The sequence below is a fragment of the Phaethon aethereus genome (assembly GCF_964289735.1).
Source record: "Phaethon aethereus genome assembly, chromosome: 21".
Classification (NCBI taxonomy): domain Eukaryota; kingdom Metazoa; phylum Chordata; class Aves; order Phaethontiformes; family Phaethontidae; genus Phaethon; species Phaethon aethereus.
In genome coordinates, this window is record NC_138597.1 from 4,474,008 (window position 1) to 4,494,447 (window position 20,440).

The 20,440-nt window shown below is 39.8% G+C and overlaps 1 protein-coding gene across 1 annotated transcript in view; it reads right to left on the reverse strand.

The window, feature by feature from the left end:
* Positions 1-20,440, reverse strand: part of PEX14 (peroxisomal biogenesis factor 14) — a gene marked incomplete at its 5' end in the record, with an annotated part of 78,144 nt that overhangs the window by 35,808 nt on the left and 21,896 nt on the right. Inside the window, one exon of the mRNA XM_082009386.1 lies at positions 4,619-4,703. Coding sequence (XP_081865512.1) covers positions 4,619-4,703 — 85 coding nt within the window. The remainder of the gene's footprint in view (positions 1-4,618; positions 4,704-20,440) is intronic.

Here is a 20,440-nt window from a genome sequence, read left to right on the forward strand (position 1 = left end):
GTTATTTTCATCTTCATGCTGGGGGCAGGAGTTGGGAGCTGTCCAGTCGATAACCTGGCCATCAGAACAAGGTTTGTAATTAAAAGGTCAGTGACCTGGAAAGCTAGGGCCTCACTCTCAGGGCTTCTCAGTAATGACGGCGCTATTAAATTAAGACTGTTATGAAATCAATGCTAAAAAAGCTTTCATGGTAACGAGATTCCATTCAAGGACATGCAAACTGCCTCACGAAATGGACTAAAATTATAAAAAGGAAAAGTAATAAAAGAGGGTTAAATTGAAATCTGCTGAAGAATTTACTTCCTTTAAAGGCCTCCAGCAGTGGGCTGTGCTCCCTTCTCTCAGGACCTCAAGGTGATACACTCGGGTTTCTTTGGCAAAGAAGGAAAGACAGGGGTTCAACTTTCAGGAATACAGACTAAAGAACGATGAAGAAAATTAAGTCAGTTTTCTACTGGAGATTCTGGGCCTGACAGCATTTGTTTCCAGGGCATCAAGTGCCTTTGAGCTCTGATTGGGAAGGGGCATGTACAATTAAGGAATTTATTCACCTCTTCAGAAACACCATTATCCAGGCATCTTGACACTGGCAAAAAACTGTGCAAGACCTACAGAAAAACCTTTGTAGTAACTCACTTCTTACCAGCCAAAGTAATGAAACAGATTAGTAGATACAACATGTAGAAGGGCAATGCTTCCAACAACCTCCAACTCATCTGGCTACGCAAGAGGGCAACAGCTTTTGGAAGCGTGTAGCCCACTATATTACATATATATAAAAGACCAAACCAGGTAGCGTATCTTCTGAAGACTGTCCAGCCTTCTGGGTGGACATTTTCCCAACATAACTCAACCATTATACATTTACTTGCCCTAATGCACTTCTGTTCTCCCATCAGTATAATTTCTTAGCTCCTCATATTCTTTTGACTGTTCCCACAACCCTACCCTGGGAAGGCATTACTGTACTCATTTTACAGATGAAGAGAACAAGCAACTAGGAAAAAAGCTCTTCACCCAGGATTACACAATCAGGCTGTAACCTAGCAGTTTTTCCCCTCCCTGCCCCAAAAGACTAGCACCCTGAAAAATAGAGCTCCACATGTATAGTGCACTTCCACCCCCTTTCTCTATCTTGCCAGAAGTTACAGAGTAGACAAAATTAACAAGCCACATGAGTTACCGGATGGGTAACTGAGCAGTACAGGACATCTGAGGCGCAACAGTTAGATGACAGACACATTTCCACAAGGGTTTAAACCCCACATGCTGTCTAATTACTCCCAAGGCGCCGTTGATTCTGTGGCATGTCATCAGCAGAATCAGCGAGTTGGACAAAAAACAAACAGCATCTTTTTTTCCTTTCTTTTCTTTCAGATACTCTGAGGGGAAACAGCTGTTTTTCCCTTCATCTGAAGAAGTTCATGATAAAAAGGAGGAAATGTCATAAATTACACAAAATGCCAGCGTAAGCTTCAAAGAAAATGATAAATGATTCTAATAACTTCATGTTTCTCATTAATGCCTCTGTATTTGGGAGTTTAAAAGTGCTTAAAACAACAGAGAAATCTCATCCAACTTTTCAAAGACCTTTTATAAATCCAGGACACCCTCACTCTCCCAACTGTCATCAACACTATCATCCCATGTTCCGGAGAGAGCAGTTCAGCAAACCCCTGACCTGCAAGTAACCAGGAAAGCCTACTTTCAGCCTCTGTAACTACTGTTTCACAAGAAACTAAACGCAGTCCAGCTGATGATCCTGAGGAAGCTTTCATGTCTCACTGCACTGAAATGTATTAAACAAATGCCAGTCTCTACATTAAATATTAAATAATATTAAAAGGAAATAAAATCTAATCAGTCTTTTTTAGGAAGGAGATGCTTGTAAAAAAAGAAGAAAAAAATATAATTCGAGGTGGAACCATCTCTGCAAGCCTCAGAAGTGAAATTTCTTAGGCAAAGTCAGGATTGCAGGACCTGAAAGCTCACCCACAGCTAACGCTCCATTCCTATCCTTGTAGCCTACCTAGGCTGTAGCTGGGGTAGTGTAAGGCTCCTGCAGGGTTAGGGCATCTGGGCTTTTCCCTCCACATTCACGGACACAAGGTGATTCAGCACCATCCTCTCCACTGCAGGAGTTTTTAAGCAGACTTAGTGGGGAGTCACAGATCTCTCGTGTATGGTTCCATGAAAGTGGCTACAAAAGACAGATTCATACATGGTGTACATCTTTAGATATGAAAATTCCCCTGCACTGAAATTCTTTTGGGGTCCATAAAAAGGTCTTCTACTGCAATTTCTGCTTGAAGAAACACGAATCAGAGTAACTGTGAAAAAAATACAAGGGTAGCTCTGCATTATTTCCTACAAAGATAATTTTAAAAGAGACTCTTGTAACTGAAATGGTTTCTTTACAGAAAATGCTTTTTTGACTGGCAGTGAGGACTTCTCTACCAGACAGCCTAAGTATCTGTAAAATGGGGATAAACATTATCATTGGGATGACAATGACTGCATACCAGAGAATAGGTGGAGCAGCCTACCAAACCATGTAAACCCTCACTTACTCAGGACTGAATTAGCCACAACATCTACATTTCACGAATAATTGCCTAAGTCTGCTAGAGCACATAGGTACCATGACAGTATGTACCTTCTGCTCTCAAGCACTGAACAGTGGTCATGTTGTAAGCTCAGTGGTCAGATTCCATATGGACATATTTCCAGTGACTGCTGGGTACAGGCATTACTGGACCCTGCTCCTTCCTATCTCCTACTGTTAAGTTCCCAATTAGCATAAAGGGAAGGAGGGCTAATTAACAAACAGGAACATACAAAGAGCTCTACCAAACCATTTCTGCTCTTTAGTAATTATTAGCCAAGTAATTCATAAGAAGTATTAGTCAGGCCACAGTTTCTCTGTGCTTCCATCTCCCCACCCTTCCTCTTCTCCCAGTCAGGGATTTATTAAAATTAAACAGATTAGATGGAGCTCCTGATACTAAAAACTGTTCAGCGAAGCCTGCGGTGGGGAAGTGCAGAGCAAACACCAGAGACATTTGTCTCTAAATTGCTCTAAATACCTTCTGCAAATGAAATTCTAACCCAGCTGTGTTGAGAGAGAAAACGAGGAATAACTGGTCATTGTCAGCACAGGAGAAGATCAGGCAGTTATAATATTGCACGATATACTGGGGGCTAAGGATCTCTCGGCAACAATAGATTTTATATCAGGTTACCCGGGGTAATCAGCACAGCTTTTAGGCTCAGCTTTCCCTTGCTTCATTGCTTCGATGATAGAGTTGAAATCCCCAAGCTTTTATGATTAATTACTCCCCGTAGGTCCACATATTTCAAGGAAAAACTCATGGAGCACAGCGGCCAACAGGCTCCCTTCATGCCATCCTGATGGCAGGGCAGGGCAAGCAACATATCTATGTGATTGGATTGTTCTCTAACTGGCACTAGGACAAGCAGTGAGAGAATCACACTCAAAATGATGTACCCATGAACTACGTGTCATGACATCATTGCTAAAACACAAGACTGCCATTCCCTTCTAGGTCCTTTGCTATTCAAGATGAGCAAAGTGATGCATATACTTGAACTCTCCATTTCATGACATGAGGTCTCAGGCATCTCAATAAACAGTTCATAATCCTGAACAGAGTAATATGTATTTCATAGGCTTCCCTACTTTTCAAAACTCAAGATCTTTAGCTATAGAATTTGATGTACCCTGAAGTACTTATGACTTCAACGTGTAAGTGGGTCACTCCCCTCCAAAGTTTGGAGTTTGTATTTTCAGTATCATTCCAACTGCTTAAAGTGCTCCATAGTGCATGTAATTAACTCCAAGGTAAGACTGTCCTTATTATTTACATCTTGCAGTAAGGACCTAAGCAATAAGGTCCCAGGAGGGTAGCATAATACGGAGTGAACTTCACCTGAAATGCACTGTAACTTGTGGACTCAAAACTTTAGAAAGAAAGAAAAAGAACAAAGATAGTTCCGCTATGACTCAGAAAGTAAAATAAAATCTCAGTAGGCAATGGCCAAAGTACGTTCCATCTGTCTAAGACTATATAGCATTTGTCAGGATCTGTTCTATCCCTGGTATAGAATAAGGCTAACCTCAGTCAGTAGTTTACCATTTCAGCCTGAAAGTCAGGTTGACCCCATGCTTGACCTTAACCTGACCTTGTTTACTTTCACCAAGTCCTTCGCCCTTCATTCCTCTTGCTGGCTCTCTTCAGAAACATTCGACCTTTTCACCTAGAAGCTGGTCATTCTAAAGCCAATGTCACTAAGGTTAGAACTGACTAACTAGTCCACAACTCTAAACTGTCCTCATTTCAGAAAAGATCTGATAATAGTTAACCCAGAAACTTCCAATCTGTCTTCTGTATTCTACAATTCCACATCTGGTGTCAATATTGCTCTAGTCAGTTTGGAAAAAAAAGAGACTGATATTTCTTACAAACTTCAAAACTTTTTTTGAGACAGACTACTTGCTTTGTCCTTAACGTCTGATTTTCCATAGCAATAAGCTTCAGCTTTATGCTAACTCAATCTCCCTCATTATCACTGAGACCACAAACTTAAGAGTCCATACCTTTCTTCTTCAGAAATGCTCTTCTGCTTGCAAGAGGACTTTGGCGGACTCGTGGATTCTGTAAAAACTTCACTGCTGTCACAATCTGATGAGGGTAGGTGGATTGGAGAAACAGAAGAGAGAAAAGATCGAAGTTAGTAATGGTCAAATTCCTATTTTACATTATGCATTCTGTACTGCGAAGTAAGGCATCGTATCCAACACATGGAGATGGTCTGGAGCTGACACCGATCCAACTTTCAGAAACGGTTCAGCGAGCATCAGAGTCTGAAGCTCAACTCTAAACAGACAGCACAATTACGGTATTTCAACATAGAAGCTTCTTGTTGAATTACTCTTGGAGCAGCTCAACCTGTACAAAAAACTCCACTAAGATTCTTAGGGATTTCTGTCATTTATACAATGAACTCCTTACCTAAGTTGGCCCCTATAGCTGAGGGCAACCTTGAGACAATGCATGTGATGTGTAGCAGTAGGCTTACTAGGAAGAATGCTTCCTTTCCATCTTACTTAAAGTTCCCTGCAAATTCTAAGAGATTAAGGCCTTTTCTGTCATCATTCTAATTTACTGAAAGCAATAAATAAACCTCAGCTTGTCATGACTGGAAAAGAAGGAACTTCACATGCTTTGGATCACATAACAAAAATGTAAAAAAAGTCACTTTTCATTATATAAATGGGTTGGTGAGTAGTTAAATTTATGTTCCACACCAGCAGAAATCACAGATTACTTTTGCCTAAAGACTGACTTCTACATCCTTCTTTAAGGCGACACACCACTTAAACCGCTTATTTAAACAAAGGGTAAAGTATGGGATAATATTCAATGTCATCAACGACAATGACACTATTTTTTTACATTTCCGTTTAGTGCCAATGAAAGGTATGTGATCTTTTTCTTCATATGGTAAGTCAACATTCTACATACAGTCCTAAACCATTACACACATTATTACCTGTTGCTGCACTAGTGAAAAACAGCTGATTCACTTTACTTTTATACAAAGACAACTCTTCTAATAGTGGCATCAGGGGGAATAATGTGCCTGAAGTTACGCAGGAGGTGGACACAACTATGTGAACTAGTGGAAGAGATTACTCCCTTCCTCTAGAGCTAAAAATAACCATGCATATGCATGGAAGAGGTTTTCCTCCCCACACAGTGGCATAAACCTTCTCCTAAAATGGTGGTATGTATATGCTAGACCTATGTTAGGTAGGTCTTGAAGAGTTTACCTTAAAATACAGTTTCCAGAATTCAGTTCCGAAAAGGTTTTCAAAACTTTTCACAGCAGAAAAAGAAAAAAAAAAAATAGTGTCACTACTGAAATCACTAAGTTTTACTTTGTGTTTGAATCAAACCCTTCGAACATGCATTTCTGGTCAGAGAGCAAAGTTCTGATGGGTTTAATGGCACTTTCAATGTACTCCTCAGTGCATTCCATCAATGTTTTTTTTCTTTTAAATTGCATCTCTTATTTCTTTAAATACATTAATCAGGCTGGTGTAGGCAAAACGGATCCATTGGACAATGCAATAAACATGAATTATCATCTATCCAACACGCATAATGGCTTAAAAATACATAATAGCAGGTGTAGTTTAAATGATTAGTTATTACACCTGTGGTGGGTCTGATTCAATTGGGGAAAATCATCTTTAATAGGTTAAAAGGTTTAGATCACCAGGCTTCCCTTAAAGTGGCTGTAGAGAGGGTATGATGGAGTACGCTGTCATTACTAATTCATTTAAGAAAAACATGGGGGATACAGCAAAGAACAGCATAAACGAGCGAATCCAATTTAAACATCAGGTAACGCAGAAAACACCTTTTAAAAAAGCATGATAAATGAATTTGGAAGAGAGATGAAATTGACATATTTATTTTAACGGGAATTTGACAAAGTCCCAGCACACTTCAAAGTTGGGAGGATAAAATGAATGGGGTATTTTTAATTCTTCTCCTTTTCTTATTTTCCTTCATTTTTTCCTTAAGTTTACATTCAGTAATTTTGAACCATAAAATACTACAGCAAAATAGCCCGCATAAAGTACACTTCGGTTTCATTTACGTGGACTTGATCTGTCTCCAGCTGAAATGCAGGTGACAGGCAAATCACAGATTTAAACTCTGCTGATATTGCTACGCCAGATGCAGAAATATAAAGCACCCAAACTAATAGCCTTAAGATAATATGCTGAATAAGAAAGATGCCCAAATGAGCAGACCAACAGATATGTGAACATATCAAAACCACTTTCCTTCTAACAGTAATTACTTGTTTGTTTCTTCAGAAACTCCTCAGTACTCCCTCCCACATTTAGTGAGCTAGAGACACAGACACAAATGGCCTGCAGACCTGAAATCCTGCAAGCTCTCATATTTAATTATCAGGTTTTAAACATTAAAAAACCTGTAAGAAATAAGCAGCATTTTTCATTATGCTATTTCAGTCACAACCGTGTGAACATTTTATTGATTTTAACTCTTTATTAAAACTTATTTTTGTCTTGTAAAATGTAAACATTTCAGTAGTAAATTTCATTCCAAAATAAACTTCTATCTTATCTCTTCCCTGCATCACTTCCTCCATTATTCACAAAATTTTTAATCTTAAAACAAAATAAAATTACAAGCAACAATAAATTTCATTAAAAAAACTACTGGACATGTATTCCTCCTCCCAATAATCCCATGTTTCTCATATTTGTGTTTGCATTTACCTCTGAACATTCCTCCTATAGGCTGAGCTGAAACTTTGTCATTTTTATAATTCATCTTGTATAGATGAGCAACTTATAAGGCAATTTTGGCCACGTCAAAATGTCAATATTTTCAACAAACATACAGAAGAACTTTCCTACCTTCTATGGATCATTTTCTTTGCACAAACAAGGGCAACTGCAGTCCATAATTTAAACAACAGAAAAAAGAGGAGGAATATGAGAAGACTTTGCAGTCCTGTGTATAGCCAAAAAAATCATGCAGCAAATAGCACTCTGACTCAGCTGGTAACATTGTTCCATACTATTTCTGTATCATTTGTAACACTTCTCCAATTTTTTAAGAGTATTAGGACACTGCCAAATAATGTGCATTGTATCACTATGATTCTTAGATTGCCAGCACACTGGCCAGCTAACTAGTTCTATCTAGTGGATCAGGTGCGTATTTCTTTTAACGAAAGACACCGTATTTGGCTTTTAAGAGCAAGTCAATTCCACCAACTTGCTATCCCACCGCCACTTCTCCTGCAGTGGCATGATACACAAAGACTTATTTCTGACTGGGTGGTGGTGGGTGGAATCCTGCAGCAGGTCTTGTCCTACAGTTTGATTTTCTAATTAGAAGATTAATGTAATGATTATATTTGTGTCTGGCCAAATTACATAAATTCAGGCCAAATATTCTGCTTCAATGTCAAAGATATAAAATGGAGACAGGAACTTTATTGCAGATGTTGTGGGAGCGCAGCAGGCTGGTGAAATTCTGGGCCAAAGCACAGCACTTTGACATTATAGCCAAGGTCCCTCATTCCTAATTTCCCTCCCTTTTGTGTTAATGGGGAAGGTAAAGCCAGCCTTATTTCTTATTACACTCAAAGCTGCAGGGTTTCCAATGAAGCAATCTAAGCTAGTTTATCAGTTACTATCATTAGAAAAATAAACTATGAAATTTAAAATGCTATGGCAAATGCTCGCTTTCTCCCATCTCAAAAAAAGCCCAGCCCCAGTCAACTAACAGAAATGTAAAAGAAAATCACCTTCATCAATAAAAGTTCCACAGGATTCAGCAACAGAGTTCCATGTGGAAAACAGAAGCAAAAGCCACCGGGAGTGCAGCCCGTAAGAGCTCTAACAGATTTCCTAATACTGGGAACCCTCTGTAGGTTATTACTAAACAGCATTTGTTGATAGACTGAGACTTTGAGATGACCTGTGATGTAAAGGTTGGGTCTGAATTATACGTTGCAAGAGATGGTATTTTGTCTTTCTGAGTGGATCTGTATCTGTTTAAATGCAACACTTCTTTTCATTAAGCAGAGGCGGCACAGGCCATGAACTATGCACAGACAGTTTACATTACATGTGCGGAAGCAATCAACACTGGCAATATACATGACGTATGTAAAAGAAGTTGGAATTAATTTTTTTCCAGTGTATTAAAAAATAATAATATGGCAGTATCAACAAACACTCAACCTATTTCAGCCAGAGCAGAAGGCCACAGCTATAGGGCAAATGGAACTGATCAATATATTAGCTTACAGCAACACCCCCTCAGCGTACGGCTGTATGCTTGCAAGACTCAGAAGATTAAATTGTCTGTGAAAGGTTTCTGCACTCCTACTCTAAAGGAGATACCCAGAATCCTGTTAACAAGCATCAGGCTAAAGCCAACTTACGTTTTAACAAGGACTGACTTAAAAGCCTGGCACTGCAATGAACAAGAAAACCCCTTCAAACAGAAATGCTGCATTTTAGTAAGAAATCAGTGCTCTGCCAGGACTAACTTGACAAATATGGTTATCAGTGGCACACGGAAATTGTTGCAAAGCAGCTGTTAATCAGGGAAACACATCATAGAACGCTGATGCTAGCACTCATGAAAAAATGCAAGGGGCTAATTATGAAGCCATATATCTCACTAAAGAGGCACTGTTCCTTGAGATTCCAGGCAGAGCTCTCTCAGAGTTGGGGTCCTGGGACACTACCTACACAATGTTCTCTAACACAAGCTTCCTTCTCCCAGGACAAACCTTTTCCCAATTCAGTGTTCTGGGCCCCAGAATTCCTGTGAAATTCATATTTCACAGAAACTGCTTGTTATTTCTGAAGAAATTATCTGCAGGTCAGTCAGGAGAGAGGAAACACTTTAAAGCTCCTATAATTTCACTTAAATTTTTATGAAACCATACAGAACCCCAGGAATTATTTCTGTTGTGAGAGAACCTAGAAACCCACAAAGTTGGCAGATCTCAAAGTCGTATAGAGAAAAGTTTAAAAATGCAACAACAATAAAAAACCCCTCATGTAAAACAGAGCAAAGAAAAAAAAAAAACCCACAACAGTTTAAAGCAAGATTCACAGGAGTCAGAACAAGAAAAGTACAAAGGCAAGGAAGAAATACGCTTCAAACCATATCTGAGATTGAGAACCCGAAACTAAAAGAATACAGAATAGTAACCAAAAAACGGTAATAAAAGCTAAAACCGAAGAATCCTGGGTGGCCGGAAACTCGGCCAACTGAGAGTTCTATGAATGAAGTCTAACCCGACAACATCAACATAACAGCGACCAGATGAAAGGTAAGAAACCGAGTCCCAGCCATGTATTTTTCACCCGGCGAAAGACCAAGTTCCTGCCGGCGACCTCGGCTGTGGGCTCGGGGCGGGCGAGCTCCCGCCCGGCGCCCCGAGGCACCGCAGCAGGGCAGCACCGGGGGAAGCCCCTCGGGCCGGCCGGTGCGGGGCCCGGCGGCGCGCGGCCCGGCCAGCGCGGGGCCAGCGCGCCCCCTAGCCGCGACCGGCGGCAGGCCCCGCTCCGCCAGGCAGGCTTCACCAGCCGGCGCAGCCCAAATTAAGTGTTTTCACTCAGTGGAAATGAAATGTTTTGCAAGATGAAACAGAAAGAAAATTGAGGTTTTAGGTAATTACTAGTTGGCATTTACATATCACAGGCTGGTTCAACACCTATTCATTTTCCTCTTTTATTTTCAATTTTTTAAAATTGCTCATTAAAATGAACACATGACAGGGACGGGGGGAAAAATTACTCTTCCTCTTTTTCCTGAGGACTACAAAACCCAGATCTACTTTAAATACATTTATCTATAATTATCACATACAAAAAAGCCTTACTTAATTTACATTAATAGGGTGACCAAAAAAAAAAATTGATAAAAGCCAGAAAAAAATCCAAGCTGAGCTGTCTTCATGTTATCTTGTTGTGCCTACTTAGTTCCAGGGATGGCCTGCATGGAGCCAGGACCCCTGCCACTCCCTACGCATGCTGGGATGAGCAGAAATGAAGCAGCTGAAAAATCTTTGGTGTACGCTGCTATCCCATTCCCATCAATTCCACCCACTAGCTATAGAGGCGTGCTTTCAGATGCTTTCTTTCCCTTCACCATGCTTTCCCCCTCATTTCTTCTGCTATGCTCACTACAAAGAAGTGACTCCGCACGGTCCCTACCCTCAAAGTCTTTGTTCCAGGAGCCACTTCTCTCTTCCTCCAGCTGCTCGTAAAGGCACGACCTTCCCACCTTCTTTACTCACACAGCACCAGTCTTTCCTCACATAACCTGACCCTTGCCAGGGATCCTGATCTGCAGCTCGAATTGGACTTACAGTCTCTCTTAGCTCGGTGGCCTCTCCATTCAGATTCCCATTGTTCAGTTAAACAAATATTTCCTACGCAAAGCCCTTAATTTTCCTGTGCTCTTGAGCTTTTTTTTTAATTTTAACCTTGTGAAAGGCTTATTTAACCCCACAATGCATTCTAGGATACAATTTGTATGAAAAATGCTATATAAAATAAAGTTTTATTGTATCATATGTTAAGGACATAAAATATCCCTGATAGGAGTGTACAGGAGCTGACATGATAGACTAATATATTTTAAGGTCTATTGTGTAAATATGTATTTAGGGAATTCTAAAGCATGGTATTATTGACCCAAGTCTCTCTTAAAACACATTGATATATGGAGTAAAAGCCCTTATGAAAAGTAGCAACTTCGCCTGTGTAGTAGTCACCTTTCAAAGTGAAATATCTCTGACATCTTCAGTTTTTTCTGATTCGATTTAAAACATAGTGGACATCTTGACAAAATTCCTCTCTTTTTAAGAGGAGTAATATTCAAGTAATACTTACATGCATAAAACTAAAGAGAACATGAAACTTTTACACAAGCTTTAAAACAAATGTACAATAACTATTTTTATACACAGAGAAAATGTGCTATCTATGTATTTTCTTAATTCTTTTATAAGGAATATACCTCCAAATGAGACTTCATAACAGCAGGCTTAACACAATACAAACTGTTACGGGGAAGTGATAAATGCTGGAAAAACATCTTAAAAGAAATATGAGCAGAAGAGCAAACTAAATGTATTAAACTGATAATGCAGCTATAATAAATTTTAACTAAGGAATAGCATGAACCTTTTTTCTAGAGTTCAAACATTGTAACTTTTTATTGAAAATAAAAGATATAATCTCACTTTCAGAGGAAAAATAAACTTTAAAAATCCCTTTTTTCTACTTCTGCCTAAGCTTTAAGTTGCAAGCTTCCTATAATCACCAGTACCACCAAAGAAGGTATTGCAGCAAGATGAACGAGGTGGGGAGGGTGCAGTGGCGAGGGGGGGGAATAATGCTTGCGATCCAACTGGCAGCAAATTATTTGAAGTTCTGTTTACATAAAAACGGCAATAACCTCACCGCTGAATGTACTGGATCATTGTGGATAATATATGGACTAGAAGGTCAGCGTCTCACGCAAGTAGGTGAGGTATTTAGCTTCCAAGTGTGGGTGAAGCCAGTATGCCATGATAAGGTTAACAAACTGATTCAACAGGACCTAAGATAGGTGCCAGAGAAAAGTTGAAAGGTCAAAACTGATTTTTCAGAGGATCTGATTTTTATAACTTTTCATTACAGTATCCGGCTTACACATCTTGCTTCTCCCTTCTCACAGAAGAAAGCTTAGGGATCACTGAGGCTCTGTGCTGTAAAATTAATGCAAGTGTCAAGCTGGTGAGCTGAATCACTCCAAAGGAATGTAATGACTCAGTGTCCAAGATGCTCACTACAGCAGAACTAAGATCATTCCGTGGCTCCACAAGTAAAAAAAAATGCATGATACAGCTTTCCAGGGGATCGATGGCAGCACCTCCAACTCTTACCTTTCTCACTCCTCTCTCCATATTGCCATTACTAAAGAGTTCAAACACAACAGCTTTTGAAAGAAATTTCTTTTACCCTTTTATCTTCTCATGTGCAGAACGTAAAAAACAATGAAGCTGTAATGTATTACATTTTCATTCTTTTAACTACAGGGCAGACAAGGACTGCTGGAGGTTCATTCACATGCTAGGGAGTTAGAAGATGATGTAAGTATAGGAGGTCCATGTCACATCTAACAATTGTGTGCGAGTACTTAAAATCGCTATTGAATGGTAGACTCCAGAAGGCTAAATCAATCAGAGAGATGCACCAGAACAGCACCACTGTTCAGACTTACTTAGATCCTTCTAATTCCAAGGTCAAGAGACTGGAAAATACTAGTAATACAATGGTTTAGATTTAGTGCAAAAGGATCGAAACTAGAATCCATCTGTGGAAGATGCTACAAAGATGTTTTAGACTGAAATTACTCAAAAGGACAGGAAAAATCAGCAAGCTGTTATTCCTTGAACCTGCTATTTCAAGAACCCCATTTAATAGAATTCTTAAACCATGGGAAATGTAGATTAGAAACGGAGTGTTTTCCTCGCAGCAATAAACCCCCAAACAATTAGGTGTGAAGTCAGGGAGCTATGATGGCATTACCACATGGAAGATCTGAATGACAGAATGAATAAGGAGATACTGGAGGAAACTACTTGTATCACCAGCTGAAAATTGTGACAGGTGTGCAATAAATCATGCAAACCACAGCAGCTGGGAAGTAATAGCAAAAGTAGGAGGACTTAAAACACTGGAAGACCTCTATATAAAATTAGTATTTTACTCAAGAGTTCTTTGGGACAAGAATCGTCCTTTTACTCTGTATTTGCACAGTGCCTGGTGTTGGTCTGCAACTGGCCTCCTAGACATTTATTACAACACAAATAATAATAAAGACTGAGCAGACCATGCACTTTGTTCCTGCTGTTAATTGCCCCATTAAGGGAAAAACTAAGTAAGGGGCAAGAAATCTGATTGGCCAGAGCTGCCTAGTCTATGGGGATTGCAAGTGGAATAATTTTATAGATTCAAAAGCAGCTGCGTCCCTTGTCTTTGTCCAGTTCTCAACAGAAAGCAGCTCACATCAACAGAAAGCAGCTCACATCAACAGAATTTCTCCTTCATATGTAGGAACTTGCATGAGCAGCCTCAGAGGCAACTGGGCTTCCCTGTCAACTCCTAGGATGCTTCCTCTACAACAGGAATGAAACACAATATAAGGGCAAACATGAGGAACATATCCACTGTAGCTGTCCATGCCATAAATATTCTGCAAACAACGGGTCCGCTTCATTTTCCCCTGGGGCCAGTTTGGCATTTTTCATGGATGTTACATTCACTATTTAAAGAAACAAAACATATAGGTGTCAGGACAAAATCAGGATGCTCCTTAACCAATACAGCACTGCATGTACCAAAAAATCCCATGTACTGATTACCAACTTGTCTCTCTTCAAATACTTGAGTAAGATCCTACCATCCTAGAAGTGAGTTAAAATGTCCAAGGGAATTATTCCTACAGAACATTATACTCAAGCCAGGTAAACTCAAACTCCTGCCTAGTTTCTACACAGAAATTTGGGTCCCAACCAGGCAGACCTACAAAATCAGAGAAGGTTCAAAATGGCACTTCTTCTGTTTTCCTTAAACCTTGGCACAGCCAGCACATGTCAGGGACTATTATAATTACACTCCTTACGTGCTGAAAAATTAATAAACAATTACTCACTTCAGGAAAAAAAAGAAAGCAGCCGTTTCCTTGACAAATGCTGCAGAAAGCATCAATAATCTCCTGAAATCTGGGTCCATACCACAGCAAGGGATGAACACCAATGTAAGAATGGCCATTGCTGCTACAGAGAACTGGCACAACTGAAAGCTTGAGTCTGCAAAGTGGCAGTTTTCTCAAGACTCTGCACCTGATCCATAGGAGCTACAAGGCATTTTTTTCTATCTTTGTAACAGAAGAAAGTAGATTCAGCCTTTAATGCTGCTTTGGCCCAAGTACAGGCTGTTCAATCAACTTCTATTAAACCACAAAGTCCAAAACTGGGGGTGTTTGAAATGCACTAGTTTCAATCCTGCTAGGCCAAGAAGGCCTTCCACACTGCCTTCATAGTGGAAAACTAAGGGTTACCACTACTGTGGTAGGAAGTCAAGCTCAGCTTTCCAGGAAACCATCAGAATGGTAAAAAATACACGCTTTCCTGAACAAATAGGTGAGACAGCAAACGCCTGGGACCTTGATAAATTCTTACTGAAATTTATTTGCGGTCTAATTCTTGACTAAAATCTGCCATTCACTTAGTTCTTCCCTAAAATATTGGCAAGTTCTATATTGACTTCCTTTGAGAATCCAGAGGGAACTCAGGTGCACTTGCACTGAAAGGCTTCCAATTTTCTTTTAAAAATTAAATAAAGTTAAATAAATCTCACATACCCCTTTTTAAGCAGACCCATGCTACTCAGTCTTCTCCCCACCTTAAATCAATGGTAACCCAATTCAAATGCCTTACAGCTCTGTCTGAGAACTAGTGGAGAGATCAACGCTTTTTATCTTAAGGATTATGGATCGCTACTTGGCTGACTAACATACCCAGCAGCCCATTAGAAATACCACAAAGGGCACACTGCTTCTCCTTCCACCCCTCAGACTTGAGAAAGCAGCATATAAAACTTCACCCCTTCATGTTGTAGTTCTTAGCCTGCCTGCCTTGTTTCATACTCTAAACATACCAAGATTTATTAACCTTTACAGTAAAAACAAATAAAATAATGATGAAGTAAAAACACAGTGATGTAAGGGCTGCAGCTAGCACCGTTTATCTGTGGAAATGCAATTAGTGCTCAAGTGGCAGAGATACCTGGAAAAGTGCTCACAATCAAATCAAAAAATGATACAAAAACATTAACCTGATGGCTAAAAACTCCACATTTAAACATTTAAAGTAATAAAGGTGCTTTTATTGAGTATTTTCTATATTTCATTAGGTCCCAAATTGACGAGGAGTCCTAGAGATGCATTTCCTGGGCTTTTGCATCCTTAGATCAAATGCTTGACTTTGTTGTAAAACAAAAAAAAAAGAAAGAGTGTTTCTTGCTAGAATGGCAAACTTCTTTCTGTGGTAGCAACTGCGGCAACAATTGCATATGCAAGAAATGCTGAGAAGCCTATGAAAATATTCTTAGATCTGACATATTCATTCTGTACTCACCATGACTTGAGCAGAAATGTTGTTTGAATTACTTTTGCATGTAAGAGTATCTGAATTTACTTCTGTTGTTGTGCTCTACCAGAAATTCTTCTCTCAAAGCCATCACCTCAGGTCCCTTGTCTGGGGAAGTGACCACATTGATGAGACAGTTGCTAGAAAGACAAGTACCCACTGTACACCTTGACGCTTTCAGAGAAGATGATAGGAACTGAATAAATAATGAGATTACTCAAGCCCCTAGCAGTAGGGCCCTCAGATTAGGTCAGTTTACAAGACTTACAGAAAAAGCACACAGTACAATGTCCCTGATCTATCCTTCCGAATACTGTGACTCTGCTGCTTTTTGTCATTAAATTCACTTAAATTTATTAACAGAGGAATCAGGACAGAGTCACTGTCAATGAACAGAAGACCAAACTTCTGAGTAGCAATTTTCTTCATCGCTCCAAAATCACTGGAGACAATGATACTTCATAAGTTTGGGAACATCTAACAGAACCCTACCCATTGGTTTGCTTATAGCAAAATGTTACACTTGCTTCCAGTATCAATTTATGCGCGCTGTTCTTAAGCTTTACACAGAGGAGTTGAATACACACATTCAGAATAGACTGCATTAAATGCAAAATAAAATGCACTTAAATTCCACTCCAAGGTGAATTAACTAAGTTAAAAGAAATGAACTTCCTTGAACTATACAGAAAGTATATTTATATTTGTATTTATATTACAGAAAGGATTTATATTTTGTATTTTGTCCATCTATTTTTAAAAGTCCAAAAGTCTTTACTACCTTTCTAGGGAGAAGATTTCATGACAGATCACCATCAGGATTTTCACCTAATGCTGATATTTAACTTCCTTCTTTTGTAATACGAATCCACTGCTCAGAAATAAATTTAAGACTTAAGAATATCATATAAACAACTTAGAGTGTACTGGGTACCAGAAAAATAGTTATTTCCTGACTTGACCGTTTCACTGGGCTGCTACTCACACGCATATGTTCTGAACGGACTGTCCCTGTGTGTGGTATTCTCCTTCTGCAGAGAATATTCATGAATTGGCTTTTAGATGCCAAAGAGTACAACCTGTCTTCAGGGAGCAATTTCTAAGTCTCTCTAACTTTTGTGCTTTGTATGTAGCAAATTATAAAGAGGAATGTGATACCTTGAATTTGCACACTGAAATGTAAAATGCTTAAAAAAATTAAGGGAAAAAATCCTGTATCAAATGGATTCAACACAGCAACGTTTAGATTCCCCTCCTCTCCGTCCCCTGTAATCAACAGGGACGAGTACTGGGTAAGAATCAGTGGTGAGAGACCTCCTGCTCCTGTCTGGAGTATAGAGAGTCCTGGTTTATTATTCTGCATTTGCATGTGGCAGCAAATGTGTAAATGTTTTAATAATACAAAAATCCCAATAGAGTGGAGGAAGAGGATATGAAAGAAAGAAATACAAGGACATTTACTTTCTTGAGAGTGAGATAGAAAGGAAAAGAGAGAAAGAAGATGACACGATAAGGGACAAAGCAAGCTTTCTGAGGCATATCTGGAAAAAGGTAGAAGAGAAATCATTAGGAAGTCCATAGTGCATCTACAGTGATACAGTGCGGATCAATTCATTTAACACTGCCCTGTACATTTACAGAAAAGTACTTTTGATATAATAAAGGCTCATAAACACACAGAAATTGGGTTAGACCTGTTTCAAATTCCTGCCAAACAATGGTTCAGAAAAATGAAGCTCTATTTTAATTAGCTCGACTCAAGAGTGATTTGATAACAGCAGATGCTGTCTGGATGCTTTCAGCTTGATGGGCTCCACATACATGAACTTAAGAGTGGCTTTGATGCAATTAGATATCTCTCTCTCCTTTAACATGTGTTAAGCTGAACCAATGGTTTGTGTCTATTTAACATCTTGAACTAGAAGGATACTGACACTCTTCCTCATTTTTCTCCAAATGAGTGGACCTAAAGTGAAGAGATGGCGGCTTATTTGGGGCTTACCCAGGCAGTTTCAACAAGAAAGGAAAGGGCGCCAACACACTACCCACAACGTAATACTAAAGTCTTAACATTAGATTTGTTTCTACCACAAACCACATTTCCTGGCATGTAATTTTTACAGGCTTGGTTAGCCCCAGTCAAAAAAACCTGCCCTTTCAATTGCTGCTTCAACTTATGCTGTTTTACATAAAAACAAGAGGGACTCAACAAAATTCCATACATCCCTTTCAGCCCTATATTCCCAGATGATACTCCATACACACATTGTATCATCAGCGTAGCTTCCATTCAGCCGTGGTACAGTTCTCCCACCTACATGTCCACCATGTTCTTTCAGAGACAACTTCTTCCATTCCTGGAAGTATTTGTGCGTTGACACCTTAAAGAACCCGTTGCCTTTCTAAAGTGATCTACCTATCTCACTCTGTACCCATAAAGTACAGGCATTTGCTAAAGGACACATGCAACATAGGAGCTGCTTTAATGCATCGGGGACAAGGCTAATAGGAGGTCTTGATTTGTTAATTATCTGTCAGTTTGTCACAGCTGGGCTGCAAGGAGTGGGTGAGGGGGAATCCTTCTGCTTGGTTCTTTCTCTGAAAGCTGAATTATGCTGTCAAAACCTTCATCCCACCACAAGAGGCTGTGAAAAGAATAGCCAGACTATCCTCTTCTTCTTCCTTTTCCCAGGAGGATACGCTGCTTCAGATGTCCTACCCTCCCACCATGTCTCCAGAAATGTATATGGTATATATAAAATGACCTTCACACCATCACACTATGCCCAGTTTAGTCAAGGGACGTTAGCAGACCTGAGCATGATAAATCAGAGAGGAAATCCTAGTGCCAGGGGAGCAGGCAAGAGGCACTTACTCTGCAAGGAGTACCAAAGTTGCTACCTGCTTGAATCAGCAATTTCAGAGCAGGGTTTTGGAAGGCAGAAAGCTTGGCCCCTGTGAGAGCAGACAGATAGATAGACATGGAGTTATAGTGAGGTGGAGTAGTAGCAAGATTCCCTTTCCTCTTACATCTCTGTCCCACGTAATCCTCTAAGCAGGGGAAAAAGTTCAGGCTGTGAAATGGGATAAAGCATGGAAAACCCCCATGGAGACAAAGCTAGAAAAGCAGAAAGCAGGCTGTGATATAGCAGTAGAATTTAGTCTAAATGCTTATGCCTCTTAAATCCAGCTAAATGTGGCCGTTAAGCCATGAGAGCCTAGGGAGATCCCCACCCACTCCTCTGTTTTTCCTGCAGGCCACGTCCAGAGCATCCCATCACTCAAGTCCTCTCCTCAACAGGCCCTGGATTATGAAAAATCCCCTGCAGGAGCTTCCCACATGCAACAGACACACCCCTTTTCTACCACCAGCGATGCTTCTCGCTTTCAGGTGTGGGAGGCTCAAAATTTATTCCATGTACACAGGGGTACTGCATGCTTGAGATGGGAAAATTGAGGGCATTCAGCTCTGCTTTTGTGCAAGTGATCAGAAGCTATAAAGTCACCTGAACTGGAAAAAAATTACCATGAGCATTCCCCTAGTCCACTGCAACATAAAAAAAAAAAGGTGTCTCAAGTTAACATGTGTTTATTTTATGCTTACAACAGCCAAGAAGCACATACATAGAGTCAATAGACAAGTCAAATTCTCAAAGCAATTTTATTGTCAACCATCTTTTCCTCATGTTTGACAAAACTTTTGCTTTTTTGACAAAACTGTGCTTTTCATCTTTTGAGTTAGAATTCCTTGGAACCAGCACTTCGTTTTCTAGTGTGATCTATCTACCAGTATACAGCACATCAGCTGTAAGGACAGAGTAAGAGCTACAGTTTGCTCATCTCATTGTTTAGTCCTGAGCACCAAAACAAACAATACATTTTTGCACAGACAGTCCTACCTCCCCCAGATGGGGCCTACTGAGAAATCCACTGGGGACAAAACAACAGGTAAAGTTAATAGATGCATTTTGGGGATCATTTGCAGAGCTTGTCTCTGGGAAATAAAATTTGCTAAAGCACTGCTTCTCAAACTTTATGCAAGCTTGACTGCCTTTTGCACTCATCTGTTATGGTGGCTCATCCCACATTCCTCAGTTGAGATGGCAGCAAGTTCCTTCAGGAAAATGAGAGTTATTGGAATAAATGCTAACTCTTCAAGCAAGGAGGAACAGAACTCCTAATAGCAAATTACAAGTAGAAAGCTGTTTACTGGCTAGTGACTTTGTGACTTCCTTTGAAGCCTTTTGCATCCCTTTGGGGGTTATAACCCAAGTTTGAGAAATGCTGCTTTAAGGAACTTAACTATAAAGAGACATAGCATTGGTGATGACAATGTGATGACATAGCATTGCTCCCCTCACCTACGTAAGAGTTTAGGAGCAATTTCCCAGCAGGTCCTGGTGGCCTCAGACCCTTTGCCTGTAAAAGCTCTGCCCTACAGTGATACAGACTCATGGGTGTTGAGATGATGCTTGAGATAAAGACCCAGTAGCATTGATAATACAACTAATGCAGTAGTCAGCATTAATTATTTTAAACTACTATAGGGCAAGGCCTGTGTCTCTTAAAACATCTGTCTCTCAATCTTCTGGTCTTTAATAAAATCACCCTCCCAGCCATAGGGTGTAACTGGAATTGT